Source organism: Notamacropus eugenii, chromosome 6 (genome assembly GCF_028372415.1).
Source record: "Notamacropus eugenii isolate mMacEug1 chromosome 6, mMacEug1.pri_v2, whole genome shotgun sequence".
Classification (NCBI taxonomy): domain Eukaryota; kingdom Metazoa; phylum Chordata; class Mammalia; order Diprotodontia; family Macropodidae; genus Notamacropus; species Notamacropus eugenii.
In genome coordinates this window covers 174,268,773-174,285,689 of record NC_092877.1, presented here as the reverse complement: position 1 = coordinate 174,285,689, position 16,917 = coordinate 174,268,773, and the positions used below count along the sequence as shown (strand labels likewise).

The 16,917-nt window shown below is 35.6% G+C and overlaps 1 protein-coding gene across 1 annotated transcript in view; it reads right to left on the bottom strand.

The window, feature by feature from the left end:
• Positions 1–2,720: 2,720 nt before the first annotated feature.
• CREG2 (cellular repressor of E1A stimulated genes 2) overlaps positions 2,721–16,917 on the bottom strand; it is a 70,387-nt gene continuing 56,190 nt past the window's right edge. Inside the window, exons 3-4 of the mRNA XM_072621608.1 lie at positions 15,599–15,712; positions 2,721–11,833 (exon numbers count right to left, since the gene is read on the bottom strand). Coding sequence (XP_072477709.1) covers positions 11,686–11,833; positions 15,599–15,712 — 262 coding nt within the window. The 3' untranslated portion in view covers positions 2,721–11,685. The remainder of the gene's footprint in view (positions 11,834–15,598; positions 15,713–16,917) is intronic.

Here is a 16,917-nt window from a genome sequence, read left to right as displayed (position 1 = left end):
AAGTGATAAGAACTGGGATGGTCAAATATGAGAAATATTTTTGAAGTAGAAGTGACAGGTCTCAGCAACTTGTTTTTATATGTCTTGCTGGTTTTATTTTTTAATTTAACATTTCCCCCTCAAGTTACATGTAAAAACAATTTTTAGCATTCACTTTTTAAAAAATTCTGAGTTTCAAATTCTCTCCCTCTTTGCCTTCTCTTATCCCCCTCCCTATATTGAAAAAACAAGCAATTTAATATGTTACACATGTGCAAGTCTTAGCAGCTTATTGAGAATGAAGGACATGGGAGAGGGGAAAGTCAAATATAGCCCAGAGGTTTTCTAGCCTCTATGATATGGACGATTGTGGCACCTTCAATAGAAGTTGAATTTCATAGGTTCACAGATCCAAGAAATGATTTAATCAACTTCTTTACTGAAAGAATGGGGGAAAAGCCTCTGAACTTCTACAACTTATAGAATCTTTACCAAATAATTTAGAATGAGATGTAAATTAGTTTGCTTGTAATAAATCATTGGTTTAGCCAGGAATGTAAATTTGGTCTGACTTCCAGATACGATTTCTTCCAAGCCCAGACACTGATTCTGGAGGAGATGAAGTGCTGAGATAAAGCCACAAGGTGGCACAGTGATTCTATGTGGAAGCTGCTCCACTGGGTTAAGCATAGCATTTCCAATGGAGTTTGTTAAGGAATCCAAGAGAGTTAGGGAGCTTAAACAGAAATAGACCAAGAGAGAAGAGCAGGAAGACTTCATTGAATTAGTGATGGGCAGAAGAAGGCAAAGGAAGGGGTGGCTAGAGTCAACGTTGTGGTCTTTTAAAATCACTTTACATAAAGTTTTGTAAAGTGTCTAGAGGTATAGATGAGCAGTTTGCTTCAAAGCAGATCCAAATCTTATAGAATAAGCTGTTTGGAATATACTAACCTTATCCTGTTATGACAATTTCCTGATGAAGACAGTGGATAAACCCTGTAGTAGATGTGGGGCTTGAGACCCATCATATAACAGTCACTAATAATAACTTTGCAAAACTCAATTTCCCAATCTGTTTTGTTAATAAATTGGTATGAGCATAGCATCACAAGCACCAACCATTGTTGAATGACATGGCCCATCTCTACTACCCTTTAAAATAATAAAACAATAGATTTAAAGCCAGAAGGAACCTCATAGATCATCTAACCCACCCCTTAATCTGTAGGAGAAAACTGGGGCCTATTGAGGTTAAATGTCTTGGTCAAGGGAATTTTCTTTTGGTAGTGAAATTTGATTAAACATGCAGATATATCCCTTCCACATCACAGGGGTTAGATGCATGGCACCCCCTAGATCTGGAAAACTGACATAAAATTTTTGGCCTTTCAACCCATAGAAGTCTGAATTTTTTTTCTTTTTTTGGGGGGGGGATGTTTACAATATTTTATTGTAAAATTTGGGTTAAGTCTTTGATCAGAGGGTCTGTTTAGTCTGCTGGCCATCCCATGTCATCTGTGGCTTCTGCAAGCCTCCCAAGAAATTCCCACTTAGTTTCTTATGCTGACTCATGATGTATTGAAATCGTGGTGGAGAAAGTTGTGATGTGAAAGTTATAACTGTAGAATAATAGATTAATAGAAGGAAGGAATATTAGTGGTCTTGCAGGCCTACTTCCTCATCCCCAAAATGAAGAAAGAGCTTCAGAGTGGTGTTGTGAAAATCAAATAAGATAATAATTGTATATCACCTATATATATCACTCTGGAGTGGGGATGTAATAAGCCAAGGAGTGCAAGTGACCCTTCTTTAGATGGTTAGGCTCCCCTAAGACTAAACTTGGTCTTAATCACATGCATAAATCTAGAGCAAATAGTTCCCTTATGGGTGCAGAGTCCTAACCTCATAGGTGTGGCAGCAATTCTAACTGTTTTATGTGTAATATATAGGAAATTACAAACATTTAATATTGTATTATAATAAAGTTATATATTATTAAATATTCCTTTCCTGTATTATTAATATATAACATTTATGACATTGTTGTATTATATATGTATATATGCATATATACATACATACATACATACATATATATGTAAGTATACAAAATTTTCCAAGTTCTATTGTCTGATAGAAACACTTGTACATAGCCCCAAATCCTAGCATCAAGTAATAATGCACATTAATATACCTTTCTATAGGAAATATTGGAGTTTCCAATTCAACTGAAAATTATGTGACCATACCTGAAAAACTCTTATAAAGCAGAACAGATGGAATTTCAAACTTACTCCCGGTGACAACTGGGGAAACTCAAGTAAATTTCAGGTAATGAGCAATGGATGACAAAGCTAGCAGTAGCATTCAGAGACATTCTTCTATTCCTGCTCTGGGACCACTTTTGTGGTGATGAGCTTTGAGTGAGTTTTGTTGAGAGGCAACATGAGTTTCTGGACCAAGGAGTAAGTGGAAATGATGTGGTTCCTTAGACACCAATACAGATTGGTCATGCACTTAATTTCCTGAATTGCTATTTCCTCAGTCTCGAAAGGATAGTGATAGATATAACTCATTTCTGTTTTGTAATTGTACTTGTGGGGGAAGGTCATAGAAACAAGAACACTGGTTTCTGCATTTCCAAAGACTACTGAGTTTAGTGTACTCAGTCATACCTTTTATTTTGGAAAAAAAAAATCATGAAAACCAAGCTTTTCACAAGCGGACATTTTTTAAGGCATTTTTATTTCCTTTCTGGAACTTAATTATTGGTTCCTTTTAAGATAACACTTAGAAATTAGATAACTTTATGTTTCATAACATACAGTAAGTGAATAGAATACATATAGCATAATTTCACTTACCTGAGTAATAAAAACTATTAGGAATGAAACATTCTTTGGTTATATAATTAGAGCTATATTTGAATGCAGTTTATGGTCTACATTCATTTATACTATACAAATAAACTACAGCTTCATTACAGCTCGAACTTTATGATAATTAATTTGTTGCTACAGCAATCATATTAAATGAATAAAATGGATTATTTTTAGAATCACAATTGATGGCAAAATACATTATTGATCACATGAGACATTTTTAAGAAAAAAAGTTTTTTAATGAATTTCAGCTTGAAATCTAGAACAGAAATCAGCAAATTATATCCTAACGACCAAATACCACCTACTACATTTTTTTGGATATCCACAATCAAAGAATGGTTGTTACATTTTAAAATTAAGTATAATTAATAATGCAGATAGTAGCTGTACCAAATATGGTCGCAGATGTGGGAAATCTTGACGCCATATGTGGCCTTCTAGGTCCTTGAGTGCAGCCTTTTGACTGAGTCCAAATTTTATAGAACAAATCCTGGGATTTGTTTTGTGAAGTTTGAATTCAGTCGAAAGACCTAGAAGGCCGTATGTGGCCTTAAGGTCACAGGTTCCCTACTCTGGTCTAAAGTATGGTGTGGTTTTTTCATATACAGTTTTCATGTACAATGTTCAATATGTGAAATAGCTTACACATCAGTATTATATACATAAAGTTAAAAGTTTAAAGCATTAAAGATATAAAGTTCAGGGATATTTGTTATCACTGTAAGTAAAATCAGGGAATGAGTCATGCATAGCTTGCTTATTCAAATGTTCTGAAGACTTGAAGGAACTCTAGGAACTTTCAGAGAAAAATGAATATGATTTTTATAAAAATCAGTAGAAAGTCATTACCTACCACTCTGATAAATACATATGTGTCTCTACGTAAAGTAATATTCCTACTCTCATTTAGTGTCCTGACATTGAGAAATGCTTGATAGATTATAGACTGATAAAATTCTAAATAATTGCCTGTAAGATCCCTCTTACATCTAAATTTATGGACCTATGGTCTTGTAATTTAATTAAACATGATCATGAAATTAAAAATGAAAACATTTTTGAATGGAAAAATAGGGAAAAGCACCTCAATACTTTTCCAAACTAAGCATTTTAGTGGTGAAAAAGAAAATATTATTGAATTTGCTTTCTTCTCCTGCACTTCTCAAAGCACTTGCTGTTACTGCCTCTAGTGTGCATAAAAAGGCACACTAGATTTTGTCTGATTTAAGATAAGGTCTCTTTATAGTTTACATCTATCTAGGAACTAAGAGGGTCAGTAGTAGAATAGATAATTCTACTGTTACATACTTTCCTAAAAATCACTATGCAAAATTAAATAATGAAAACTACAGTGCTTTTGGAGAAAATGGGATAGGGGCATGGAACTCAGAAACTTTGTCAGTGACACATTAAAAAAAAGATAGGAATCAAATGAAAATGGTAGCATAGTCTTATGCATATTAAGTGATTAAGACATAGACAAATACTACACTACAACAAATAGTGGTCACCTCCACAGCCTAGAGCTCCTGCTGGGCCTGGGCCTTGGTTCCCACCAGGGTAGGCTGGCAAAGTGCACAGCTTGGACAAGCAGGCTATGGGGATGGAGTAGGGTAGATGTAACTGAGAATGAGGTAAGGAAAGATGAATGGGGTTGAACCCACCCTCCTCTGCTCACAGTTCCTGCTGCATCAGAGGATATACAATTAATATCACACTTTCCTTTGAAAAAGACCTGACGTTTGCTTGTGGATTGAGTCATGCAAGGGTTGATGCTTGTGAGTTATTGGGAAGTAGTGGAAGAAGGGTTCTCTGAAAATGTGAATGGGTATGGTTCATTGTTTTCTTGTTGTTTCTCAAGAAACTATTATCTAATAGGTTAGTAGTGATGGAAAAAAATTGAATTTTCAAAGCAAGTGTTCTAGCAGAACTAACTGTACCTAGGCCTTAAATCCTAAACTTCAAGTTTGGGATATAGCCAGACTACTCTGGGACATGGAGCATGGCAGAGGACCATTTGTATTTCCTATACTTTTCTTGTAATTATTCTGTTTGGATTTGGTGTCATGTAATTTTCATAGGCAACTGCTATTGATCAGTAATCAAAACCTTTGCCTGCAGTTTAAAGCTAATCTGTGGAAGGTAGAGCCAAGATGGTGGAGTAACAAGGGAAAATTACCATGAGGTCACCACATCTCCACTCTCAGCCAAACTTTCCCAAACAGATCTAAAAAACATGCCAGACCAAATCCTAATTGGGAAATTCAAGAAAAAACATCACAGTGAGTCATTTTTCAGGACCAAGTTGGCATCGGGAGATAGAGACGTCCCCTGACACTGATGACCTGGAGTCAAGGAGAGTTTGTGTGCTGGACCAAGATGAGATCCCAGACTCACGCAGATGCCATTTGGAAGCTTTGTCACTCACTACCTAGGTCTGGGTCACAAATCCAACGGAGTTCCGAGGAGGGGACCTACACTCAGGGCCAGTATTCTGGGGTAATGAGCAGTTACATGTACTAAGTGTTATATCTATAGAAAACCAAATTCAGAAACAAGTAGCAGAGGGCTGTCTCAGACTCCAGGAGCAGAATGGGGTCTTATTTCCAACCTTGATCTGAGTTTGAAGCCTGCAAAATAATGAAAGAGCAGAAATCCCAGACCCAAAGGGAGCCTGCAGTTTTGTCTCTGAGTCAGCAGAGTTTTATAACAGGGGCTGAGTTCTGTTTCTCATACCCAAGGTCAGGAATTTGTAGAGCTCAGAGCATGGGAAAGCAATTAGACTTAGCCCCTGGATTAGACCACTTTGGGAGCACTTGATAGCTTGCAAGTCCCTAAACTGAGCTATTCCTGTGATCTTGGAATAATGCTACACTCAATACCCCAAGAAAGCAGTGACAGGACTGGACCTCCATCAACAAGTCCTCAGGACATGGGCAAGTCAGAAAGTAGGCAAGAGGAATGAGAAAAAAAATCCCACCATAAAAAAACTATTATGTTGAGAGGGATGCTCAAGACACAAAGCCAGAAGAAAATGACTGCAAAATATTTACAAGCAAAGCCTCAAAGAAAAACTCAGCTTGTGGATAAACATACCTAGAATTCCTAGAAGAAATGAAGAGTTTTTTTAAAAAAAAAAAAAGGTAAAATATTTTGGTAAATGAAATGAAAGCACTAGAGGACAAAATGGAAAACAAATGAGATTTATGAAAGGAAAAATTAGAAAGGGAAGTAACAGCTTGGCACAAGAGATACTAATTCTTGCCAAAGTAACAAGATCCCTAAATATTATTACAATGGAACAGAGAAGCCAATGACTCAATGAAGCAACCAGAAATATTAAAACCAAGTTCAAAGGCTAAAAATAACATGAGAAAAAAGTGTAAAATGTCTCCTAACAGCAACAACAACAAAAAAACTGATTTGGAAAACATCAAGGAGAAAAAATATTGAGAATTCCTGGAATGCCTGAATGCCATGACTCAAAAAAAGGGTCTAGACTTCATATTTCAAGAAATCATAAAAGCAAACTTACCCAGATGTCTTAGAGCCACAGGGAAAGTGGAAATAGAAAGGATTCATTGGTTATTTCCTGAAAGAAACCCTCAAATGAAAATTTCAAGGAACATAAAGCAAATACATAGCCAAAATCCAGAACTTCCAGGTTGAAGAAAAAAAATTGCAAGCGTCCAGAAAGAATTCGAATACTCAAGAGCAATTGTCAGAATCATAAACAATTTAGCAGTCACTGCTATAAATGAGAGGAGAACTTGGAATATGGTATTCCAGAAGTCAAAAGATATATGCTTACAGCCATGAATAACTTACCCAGAAAAAATGAGAATGGCCATATTGGGGAGTAGGGGATGGGAGATTTCTAAGCATTCCTGATGAAAAGACCAGAGCTACAAAGGAATTTTGAAGCTCAAATATGAGTTAAGAGAAACATTAAAAAAAAACCATGTTTAATCAAAAGGGGCTAAACAAGGATAAACTACTTACATTTAAATATGGGAAAATGATACTGTATCCCCTCTGAACCCTATATATGTAGGCCAAAGTGTCAAATTAAACAAAAGGCCTGGGAGTGGTTCTTTTATGACTTGGTAGTTTTAAGAAGAGGTGTATACTGTGGGTAAGGGAAAGGAATATTAGGAAAATTATCTCATGTATTTGGTGTATACAAGTAGAAATACACACAAGCAAAGGAGGAATAGTGGGGAACAGCTTATACTTGAACTCTCACCTGAACTGCTCAAAGGAGGAAAGAACACACAAACACACAGCTGGGTACAGAAATACATTTCACTCAACAGGAAAATGGAAAAGAAAAGGGAACATAAGAGGGAGGGTAACTCTAGGGAGGGATTAGTCCTAAGCAAAACAAACTCTAATTAAAGAGATACAAATATATTTATAGACCTTTTTGATGTATCAAAGACAGAGAATCTGAGGACCTGTCCATCACTTGGGGAATGGCTGAATAAGTTATGGTATATATAAGTGTTGTAAAATACTATTATGATTTAAGAGTTTATTAAGGGGATGGCTTCAGAGAAATCTGGGAAGACTTGAATGAGGTGATGCAGAATAGCAGAACCAGGAAAACAATTTACACAATGGTGGTTGTTGTCCTTTGTTCTCAAAGAGGACCAAAGTGGCATCACTATGATAAAGTCAAGTTTCAATGTGTCCAACTGTGACCAATCAGACCAACACAAACTCTGAATGCTCTACCACAGACTGGGCATAGACATTTGGGATGGATACTCTAAACATCCTGTGTTTTCTTTGAACTCTGCGGTCCTGTGCCAGTGTCTCCCAGGTCACACAATCAATTCCTAAGTTCTTTACAGTATCCTTGTATCATCTGTTCTGACCACCATGTGATCGCCTGCCCCATGTGAGTTCTTCATAAAAGTCTTTTTGGCAAGCGTACGTTTTGCATTTGAACAATGGAGTCATCCCATAAGAGTAGTGCTCTCTGAAGCATAGTTTGAACGCTTCGCAGTTTAACTCGAGCAAGGACCTCAATGTCTGGTACCTTATCCTGCCAGGTGATCTTCAACAACAGTATTGTAAAGGGGAACAACTTTGAAAAGCTTAGAAACTATGATTAACATAATGACCAACCATGATTCCAAAGGACTAACAATGCAAAATATTCTACTCCTGATGGAGAGGTGGACAATTCAGAATGCAGAATGTGTGTGTGTGTGTGTGTGTGTGTGTGTGTGTGTGTGTGTGCAGAATGTGTGTGTATATATATATTATATATACATTATATACATATATTTATAATATATATACAAAATATGGGGCAGCTAGGTGGTTCCATGAATAGAGCACTGTTCCTTAAGTCAGGAAGATCTGAGTTCAAATCTATCCTCAGACAATGCTAGCTGTGTGACCCTGAGGAAGTCACCCCCTGCGTCAATTCCTCATCTGTAAAATGGGAGCACAATGGAGAAGGAAATGGCAAACCACTTCAGTTTCTTTGCCAAGAAAACCCATGGACAAAAGTTCATGGGATCATGTGGAGTCAGATATGACTGGATGACTGAACAACAGTCATATATATCTATCTATGTATGTATACATATATGTACACACATACATACAGTCTATCAGTTTTTTCATTTCCAATCTATAACTACCTAGAGATATGTAGATATGTATATATAGTTTCATTCTGTCTTTCAAATCTTTCCAGCCTACAAATATAAGTATACATATATATAATATATGTACATATACATAAATGTATATGTCCTTTGACCAGTGATTGTGTATGTATGTGTGTGTGCGTAATACATAATTTTTTTTCCTTTCAACATGACCAATATAGAAATTTATTTTATTTGATATATCTGTTTATTACTGGGGTTTACTTTTTCTTTCATTTTCAATTGCAATGGGTATGAGAGGAAGAGAAAATGAAATTTTCCTGATTGAAAAAACTACTTTAAAAATAGCTAACCAATGACTTTTAAAGCACAAAATGATAATTCATTATAAAAAGGATCATGCCATAGCTATGCAGAAGGATGTTCAGATATTGCTGTAATTTTAGGTTATGGACTTACAACCTATAAGTCTATGTCAGAAGGAATTACAGTTCATGAAATTAATTACTAAATTAGTTTCTTGGGATGTGAGACTAACTTTGTTTCTAAAATGGATTCACAATTAACTCCATCTTCCAAATTTGTAAAAATGAGGGCACAACCACCAATATACTTCATGTGTTGGTTTATTGTGAGAAAACATGAATGAAATTAATAATAGAAGACCAAAAAGATGAAAACCATAGAAAAGTATGTTGATAATACTCCTCTTAATACTTAGAATTGCTGTAGTCTCTTTGGTGAGCTGTCCTTTAATAAATCTACATCAAAATGAATCAGCATGTAAACTGCTATTTAATTGTATTATTAGAGAATTTCTATAAGTCCTATTCAATGATTTAAAAAATTTACATTTGGATAAATGAAATTCTCCATGTCACTTAGTTTTGCTTAGCATAACATGTTATTTAATCTCAATTCTTTTTGTAGTTCACATTTCTCATGTATAGTGATGAATTATGTGGTATAAAAAAGATGGATCTAAGCTCTATTTCCATAGAAAAGAATTGGAATCTATCAATTGGGGACTGGCTGAACAATGATATATGAATGTAATAGAATACCACTGTGCTGTAAGAAATGTTGAAGGGGTGGTTTAGGAAAAACCTGGGAAGATTTGTATGAACTGATGCAGAGTGAATTGGGTACAATCAGGAGAAAAATTTTTACAATAGCAACAGCATGTGAAAATGAATAATTTTGAAAGTCTCAGGAATTCTGATTGACACAATGACTAACTACAAAGCCAGAGAACTCATGATGAAACAAGGTACCCAGTTTTTGATAATGGGATGAGCATTCAAAATTTACATATATGTACAAATGTGTATATATAATATTTTGTATATAATATTTGGCCAATGAGGAAATTTGTTTTGTTTGACTATACGTGTTTGTAGTGGAATTTTTCTTTTCTTGTTTTCACAATGGGAGAGTGAAGTGGGAGAGAGAGAAGGTAAATCCTCATTTTAAAAAAAATAACATTTAATGTTATTAACACACGCAAGGATTGACAACCATCTTCAAAGGATAAGAAAGTTGGGTACTTATAGCTATTGTAGTGAATTCAGTTGTAGATCTATTAGACTATTAGAAGTGATGCTAGAAAATCATCAAAATAAGAGATTTTTGTTAAAACTAGATTTGCATATAATATGTGTGCAACAGACTCAACTTTGTTGGGGGTCCTAAAGACATTAACAGAGCAGTTTAGCAATAGTCCTTTAGAATTACTCACTTAGACTTCAGAACTTAGAAATCAAAAGAAATTTTGTCTTCATATTGTTTCTGAGACCAAATAATCTCATTGCATATTCTACAACAAATTTTGAGAAACCATGTAAAACGTAAATGCTCCCACAGACATGCTAAAAGCTTAATAAGAATCATGTCTCAGAAACAACATTTTTGAAGTAAAGGTTGTAACAAATATGGCTCCAATCTATAATTCTCTTCAACAGACTTTTTGCTGTTTTTCTGGGTCTCATTCTTTTCTATTTATGTAAGACTTTACTGACTCCTCATCTATTCTCATTCTATGTAAAAAACCAAAGCTATTTAGACCATTAAGAAAAGGCAGACTTTTTTTTAAAAGAACATGATAGTTGTGTTTACATAGCTAAAGAATCTTCATGTGACAGAAATTAGAATTAGAAATGTTCTGTTTGGCTCCATTGGACAGAATTAAGAACAATGCACGAAACTTTCAGAAAGGCAGAATTTGGTTCTATACAAAGGAAAACTTCCTAACAATTGGAGCTGACCCACAGTGGAATAAGCTACCTCTGGAGGTAGTGTGGTCTCCAGCCCTGGAGCTCTTCAAAAGGAGACCATTTGTTAGGAAGCGTTATGGAAGGGATTTCTACACAGGTAAGGGTCAGGCCTCAGTCCTCTGAGGTTCCTTCCAGTTCTGAGCTCCTGGTGTTAGCTGGATGTAATAAGCATTAGGTATTCTTTACCCACACTGTTCATTATCACAAGCCATCCTGTTCGTTTTACTGTTATAATCAGCTTAGTTAGCCTTAGGCTAAGTACAAAACTGCAAGTTCTCACACTGTTGGTCATGTTATAGGGTGGAGGAAAAGTTATGTAATTGTTTGGTAAATCATAACCAGGTGATTTGGTAATATGCTTGTAATCCAGGAGCACAATTTACAATTCATGGCTAAATGCTCCACCATCCTTCAAAGGTTTTTCTCCAAAATATTAGAAAACACATATGGCTATATGACATCAATTTAAACCCTTTATAGTCGTATCAAACTTAGAACACTTGGACAAGGCTTTTGGCAAAGCAAGGAAAAAAAGTATTTTCACAATATAATGCAGTCACATTGTTCTCACATGAGTAATGGGTTTTCCTACACAATGGAAACCAACTGTTTCAACATATACTATGTCATCTTTTTAATGCACATCAAGGAGTTCCAAATGAGTGGACCTACAGTGACCTAAAGGACCTAAATCATCTAAAGTGATTTAAAAAAAAAACCATGTATTACATCAGTGGGAATCCACAATTTGGAAATGGCTATCTTCACCTCTCTTTTTAGCCCAGTGGTTCATGGTGACAGTCTGTTGGGAACCTTTCTGAAAAGAGAGTCTGCCCAACTATTGCCTAATTGGCATTATTTTGAACAACTGCCTTTTTAAAAGCAAAGATGGGAGCTGTGGAGCCTCATCTCAAGGCTTCCTCAAGCTTTACTTGGAATTTCTTTGAAATATTCTTCTGTCTCAATGTTAGAGAGTCCTCCATGCCAGTTCTGGAGCCACACGTTTTCAACATTCATTTTCATGAAAAACCACTCATAATGACGGGGCCACTTCCTCATCACTGGATGCCTGTAAGAACAAAAGAAGACACCAAGGCACAGCTATTTCTCCTTAAAATGTTTTTGAGTTTCCTTTTTTATTGTGAATTTAATCATCAAACACAAATATTTCAAGATACAAAGGCAAACATATTGTATAAGAAACTGTGAACCTCCATTAGTACAGTATTTAAAACATATATCCATGTATCTATTATATTTGTGTCCCCTTTCTATACTTCTGTTTTTTTCTTTGTCCTTTTAACAATGTTTTAGTAATGCTCTTTTAAAATTCAAATCTATACATCTATCTATACATCATGTCTTATTTGTATTCCTATTCTATACTTCCTTTTTCTTTTTACTTTGAACATGTTTTATTACTGCTCTTTTTATATTCACACTATCCTCCCAACCCTCAAGTAGAAGCCCTCCCTTGTAACAAATACATATAGTCAAGCAGAGCAAATCAACACATTGGGGCATCAGTGTGATGATGAAATGCTTCTGCTGATGAGGTTTATAATCCTTTTATACCTTGAGAGATAGTCTTCATGAAAATGTTGTGGCTGAAAAAATTGATCACTCATTGGTCAACCTCTGGTGATAACCCTCTCTGCTTTTAGCTAGGCCTATGACCTAATGATATATATACTTTGCCTCAAGGTCCCTATTCAAAACCTTTCCATTTTGGTAAACCTTCCAAGCAATTCACCAAACATTTATTAAATGCGTTTCCTAACCTCATCTGCCTCCCAATCTAGAAATTTCTTTTTACTTGTATATATTTTGTATTTCCTTATGTGTACACATGTTGTTTCTTCTGATGGAATATAAACACTTTAAGATCAGGGGCAATTTTTGTATCCCCAGGTATATATATATATTAGATGCTTAGCTATTTAAATACTTATCAATTGTTTGGGTATAAGTTGTTTGATGTAACTTTTTCTTTTCCTTTTTTTTCAATTAACAAGCATTTATTTTCTCTCACATCCCCCTTCCCACTATTGAGGAAAAAGAAAGGCAAAGCAAAACCTTAGTTTAAATAAATATATATTATATATGTGCATGTGTGCATGTATATACATATATACACATGTATGCATGCATACAACATAAACCAAAACAAATTCCAGCATGAACCATATCCAAAAATATAAGACTAACTTTGCATCTTGAGTCCATCGTCTCTGTGTCTGGTCATAATGGGTAGCATTCTTCATCGCTGACCTTCTGTTGTGGTTGGTCATGGAACTGATCAGGGTTCTTAAGTCTTTCAAAAGTGTTTGTTTGTACATAAGTTGTTTTTCCTAGTTTTGTTGATTTAACTGTGCTCTGGTTCATACAAGTCTTAACAGGTTTCTCTAAAGCTACCCCTTTAAAAAATTTTTATAGCAAAATAGTATTGAATTAAACTTACATAACATATTTTATTCAGAGTATTGTCATACCCCACCCCTCCCTAGTCTCCAATTTTTTCTTCCCATAAAAAGTGCTACTATACATACACAAAGGCCCTTTTCCTCTTTCTTTGATCTTTGTGACCTACTAGAGCTAATGCAGGGTCAAAGCTGGTGCACAATTGAGTAACTTGGAGACAAAATTCCAAATTGTTTTCCAGAATGACTGGACCAATTCATAGCTCTACTAAATCATTTTTTTTTGTCAATCTTTGCCAATCTAAAGGGTATTAGGTATAATATCAGAATTTCTTTAATTTGTATTTCTTCAATCATTAGTGATTTGGAACATTTTTTCAAATGCCTATTGACAGCTTGGAATTATTTCCTTGAGAACAACCTGTTCCTATCCTTAGACCATTTATTGACTGAGAAATGGCTCCTAGTCTTATAAATGTGAATCAAGTCTCCATATGTCTTGGAATTTAGAACTTTCAGAGAAATTTGCTGGATGTTGCTATTTCATGTGGTATGTATGGGAGGAATGAATGCTTTTCCAGTGTTCCTAGAGCAAAGGTTTAATTTGTAAGATTCAAAGTTCATCTGTTCTAGGTAAGATAAGTGTGACTTGCTCCACATAATTCTTTAAGCTCAGTGCTGTTGACACTACTCATTCTGACCAATGGTGCCAGCCAGGTAACTGAGAATAATTTGATGATCCGGAAGGCAAAGTCATTAAAGGAAAAAGAGAATCATGATGGAGACTACTTATAGAATTTTTTTTAATTGTGTACCCAGGAAATATGAGGCCTGTCCAAAATTAGGTCTTATTTGCATTCACTGGATGGCTTTGAATAATATTCGTAACATGTTTTGACTAGAATAAGAGAGATCCATCATTTTCAGAGCAAAGTCCAGGGGCAGCTCATATTTTCAGAAAACTTGCTATACAACTTACAAAGCACTTTCCTCATCTGTGAGGTACAGAGTACAAGTATTTATATCCCCAGTTTATAGAAGGCTTAGAGAGATTAAGTGACTGGCCCATAGTCAAATAAGACAACAAGCAGCTTTGTCAGGATGCAAATCCAGGTCTTCTGGTTTTTTTAGTATTCTTACCATTGTTCCACCCAGTCTCTCAAGCATGTGTTAACAGGCAGCCCAAGGTTTCTTTGAAGTCATCATAGTTCCTAAGATTTAAAGCTGGATGAGACCTTAGAGGCCAATATGTCTGACCTTATTTTACAGATGAATTAATTGAGGCTAGAATAGGTTAAAACACTTGTCCAGGGTCACAAAGTGAATAAATGTCTGAGACAGGATTCCAGTGCAAATCTTCCTAGCCCCATATTCAGTCCACTATCTATGGCCACCTAGTTGACTAAGTCCCTCTCATTTTACAGCTGAGAAAACTGAGGCCCAGAAAACTGAAGTGATTTGCCTAGGGTCACATAGAGGCAAGATTCCAAACCACTGTCTTCTTATACCAATAATGGATATAAAAAAAGTAGTACTTGCTCGTTATTTCTTGGTCTCATGTGCCATTCATTCCTTGAAACAATTGTGCCCAGCCTTTGGCTGCCAATGAATGAAGTGAGATAAATTAACATTTATTTTATTATATTAATAACTAATTATTAATTCGTGATGCATTCTTTTAGTTCTGTTTCTATTAAGATCCAACTCCTGAAAAGTTTTAGAGGGGTTGTAACAGTAAGGTAATATTCTCCTAGCTCCAAAGCATCTCCCTGGGCAGGAACCCTTACTTTTTGTCTATTTCATAGCCACAGCTAAATATTTTCCATAGGGACATTTCTCCTGGTCCTTGATCCTCTCCATTAGAGCGTAGAGTGACCCAGCTCTTAAAGGAGAAAAACAGCCTGAGAGGTCAGAATGGAAATGACTTTCCCCACCTAGATTGCAGGAGGCTTCTGAGTCTCCTGATCAAGTCACATTTCCAACAGGAAGAATTGAAGACTTTTAGCCCATTTTCTCATTAAATGTCCACCAATCAAGTTTGAGTCTTACTTGTCACGGGAGTCAGAAGGTACACATCTGATTTATGGCTTTCAGAGTTACCCTTGACATCTTTGGTTATGACCACTAATTTATCATTAGGCAGCCTAATTAATAAATTAATTACCTAGACAATGTCTTTTGGGATTTATTTATTATTTATTTGTTTGTTTATTTATTTATTAACTACAAAATCTATGCCATATTAACAGTGCGGCAGTGATAGCATCATGCTTGGGGATAGCATCCTCACTCCCATTTCTTTCTCTGCCATCCTTATCCCTCTGCCAAATCAACTTTCTTGCTTCATCAACAGCAGGAAAAGTAAATTATTATGACATATTTCAGGTCCAATCTACATTAGAACATGCACGAACCTTGAAAATACAGCTTGCTTAGCAAATTCCACTTCTTCTGGAGATACGGAAACCATCTGGCCTGTAAGAGTTAACCTGGCACATCGAAGATCTTCCAAGTCAATGATATTTTTTCTGCATGGAAAGAACATTTCACACACATGTTATAGCAGTTATGCAAATTAATATAGCTCCATAATCATCTTCAAGGTAAGTTAACATTTTACTAACATGAAAAATGGAGCCCATATCCACCACTTACTGATCTTTACTTTTCCCTTTCAAAGGGAAACCCAGTCTTCTACACCAGAGGCATCAAACTCTTGGCCAGAAGGTTGCTTCAAAACCTCCCTGGAACAAGTCTGAACCAGATTAAAATGTAATTGGGAAATGTTTAATAAAATCAATAAAAACACAGTACAACATAAATAATATTGATTTGTGATTTTTAAATCAATGTGTGCAGGGACCTATTTCTACTTGAGTTTCAGGCCAAAGCTTTACCCCATTGGTCATAGAGAGTTCATTTAAACCTTTAGAAGACTCAAGCCATAAAACCTTGTTTGATAAATAGATCTAAGGAAGGGAAAAAGAAACCATCAATTGGGTAGTGTCATAAGATGAATTATTATTATTTGCTTTTAAATGAATAGTATTTCAATAATCATAGTGGCATCTTCACAGAAATAGGAACTAGATCTGTGATGTTTTTGGTACAAGAAACTCCTGGGTGACAAACCTTTACCAATGGAAGTTAGCACCTTTCCTTCAAATTACCATCCTTGAGAGCTGCCTAGATCACCAAGTCAACTGACTTGGCCAAGGTCACACAGCTAGTATTTATCAGAGGAAAAACTAGAAATTGGGTCTTTTTGGCTTTGAGGTTGACTCACTAGCCACTATGGTATGGTACTTCTCCATTCATTTGAAAAACTAGTCATACATGGATATGTGAGATATTACTTTTCTGTGAAAAATGTGCTTGCTTATTTATTATTACTGAGTTATTGAATATGATGGTTATTTGAGCTTATGGATATGTGGAACCCTTGCAATGCATTAATCTATGGTTCCACAGGTTGGCAACTTCTGTCTGACATCATATTAGAGGGAATCTCCCTTGGCATGAACTCCAACTTTTTCCAGGTTTGGGGGATAGAAATAGGGTTGAATTTCTTCCTCTATAAGTTCTAATAGCTCAGAATTATTTCTTTATTTTTTTGAACCTGGATAGATTTGGGCATGTATAGACCTCTAAGGTTCCTTCTACCTCTGAGAGTCTACACTGATTTGGGACCCTAAGTATTGTGTTGGACAGAGAATCAAAGCACATTCTGCTC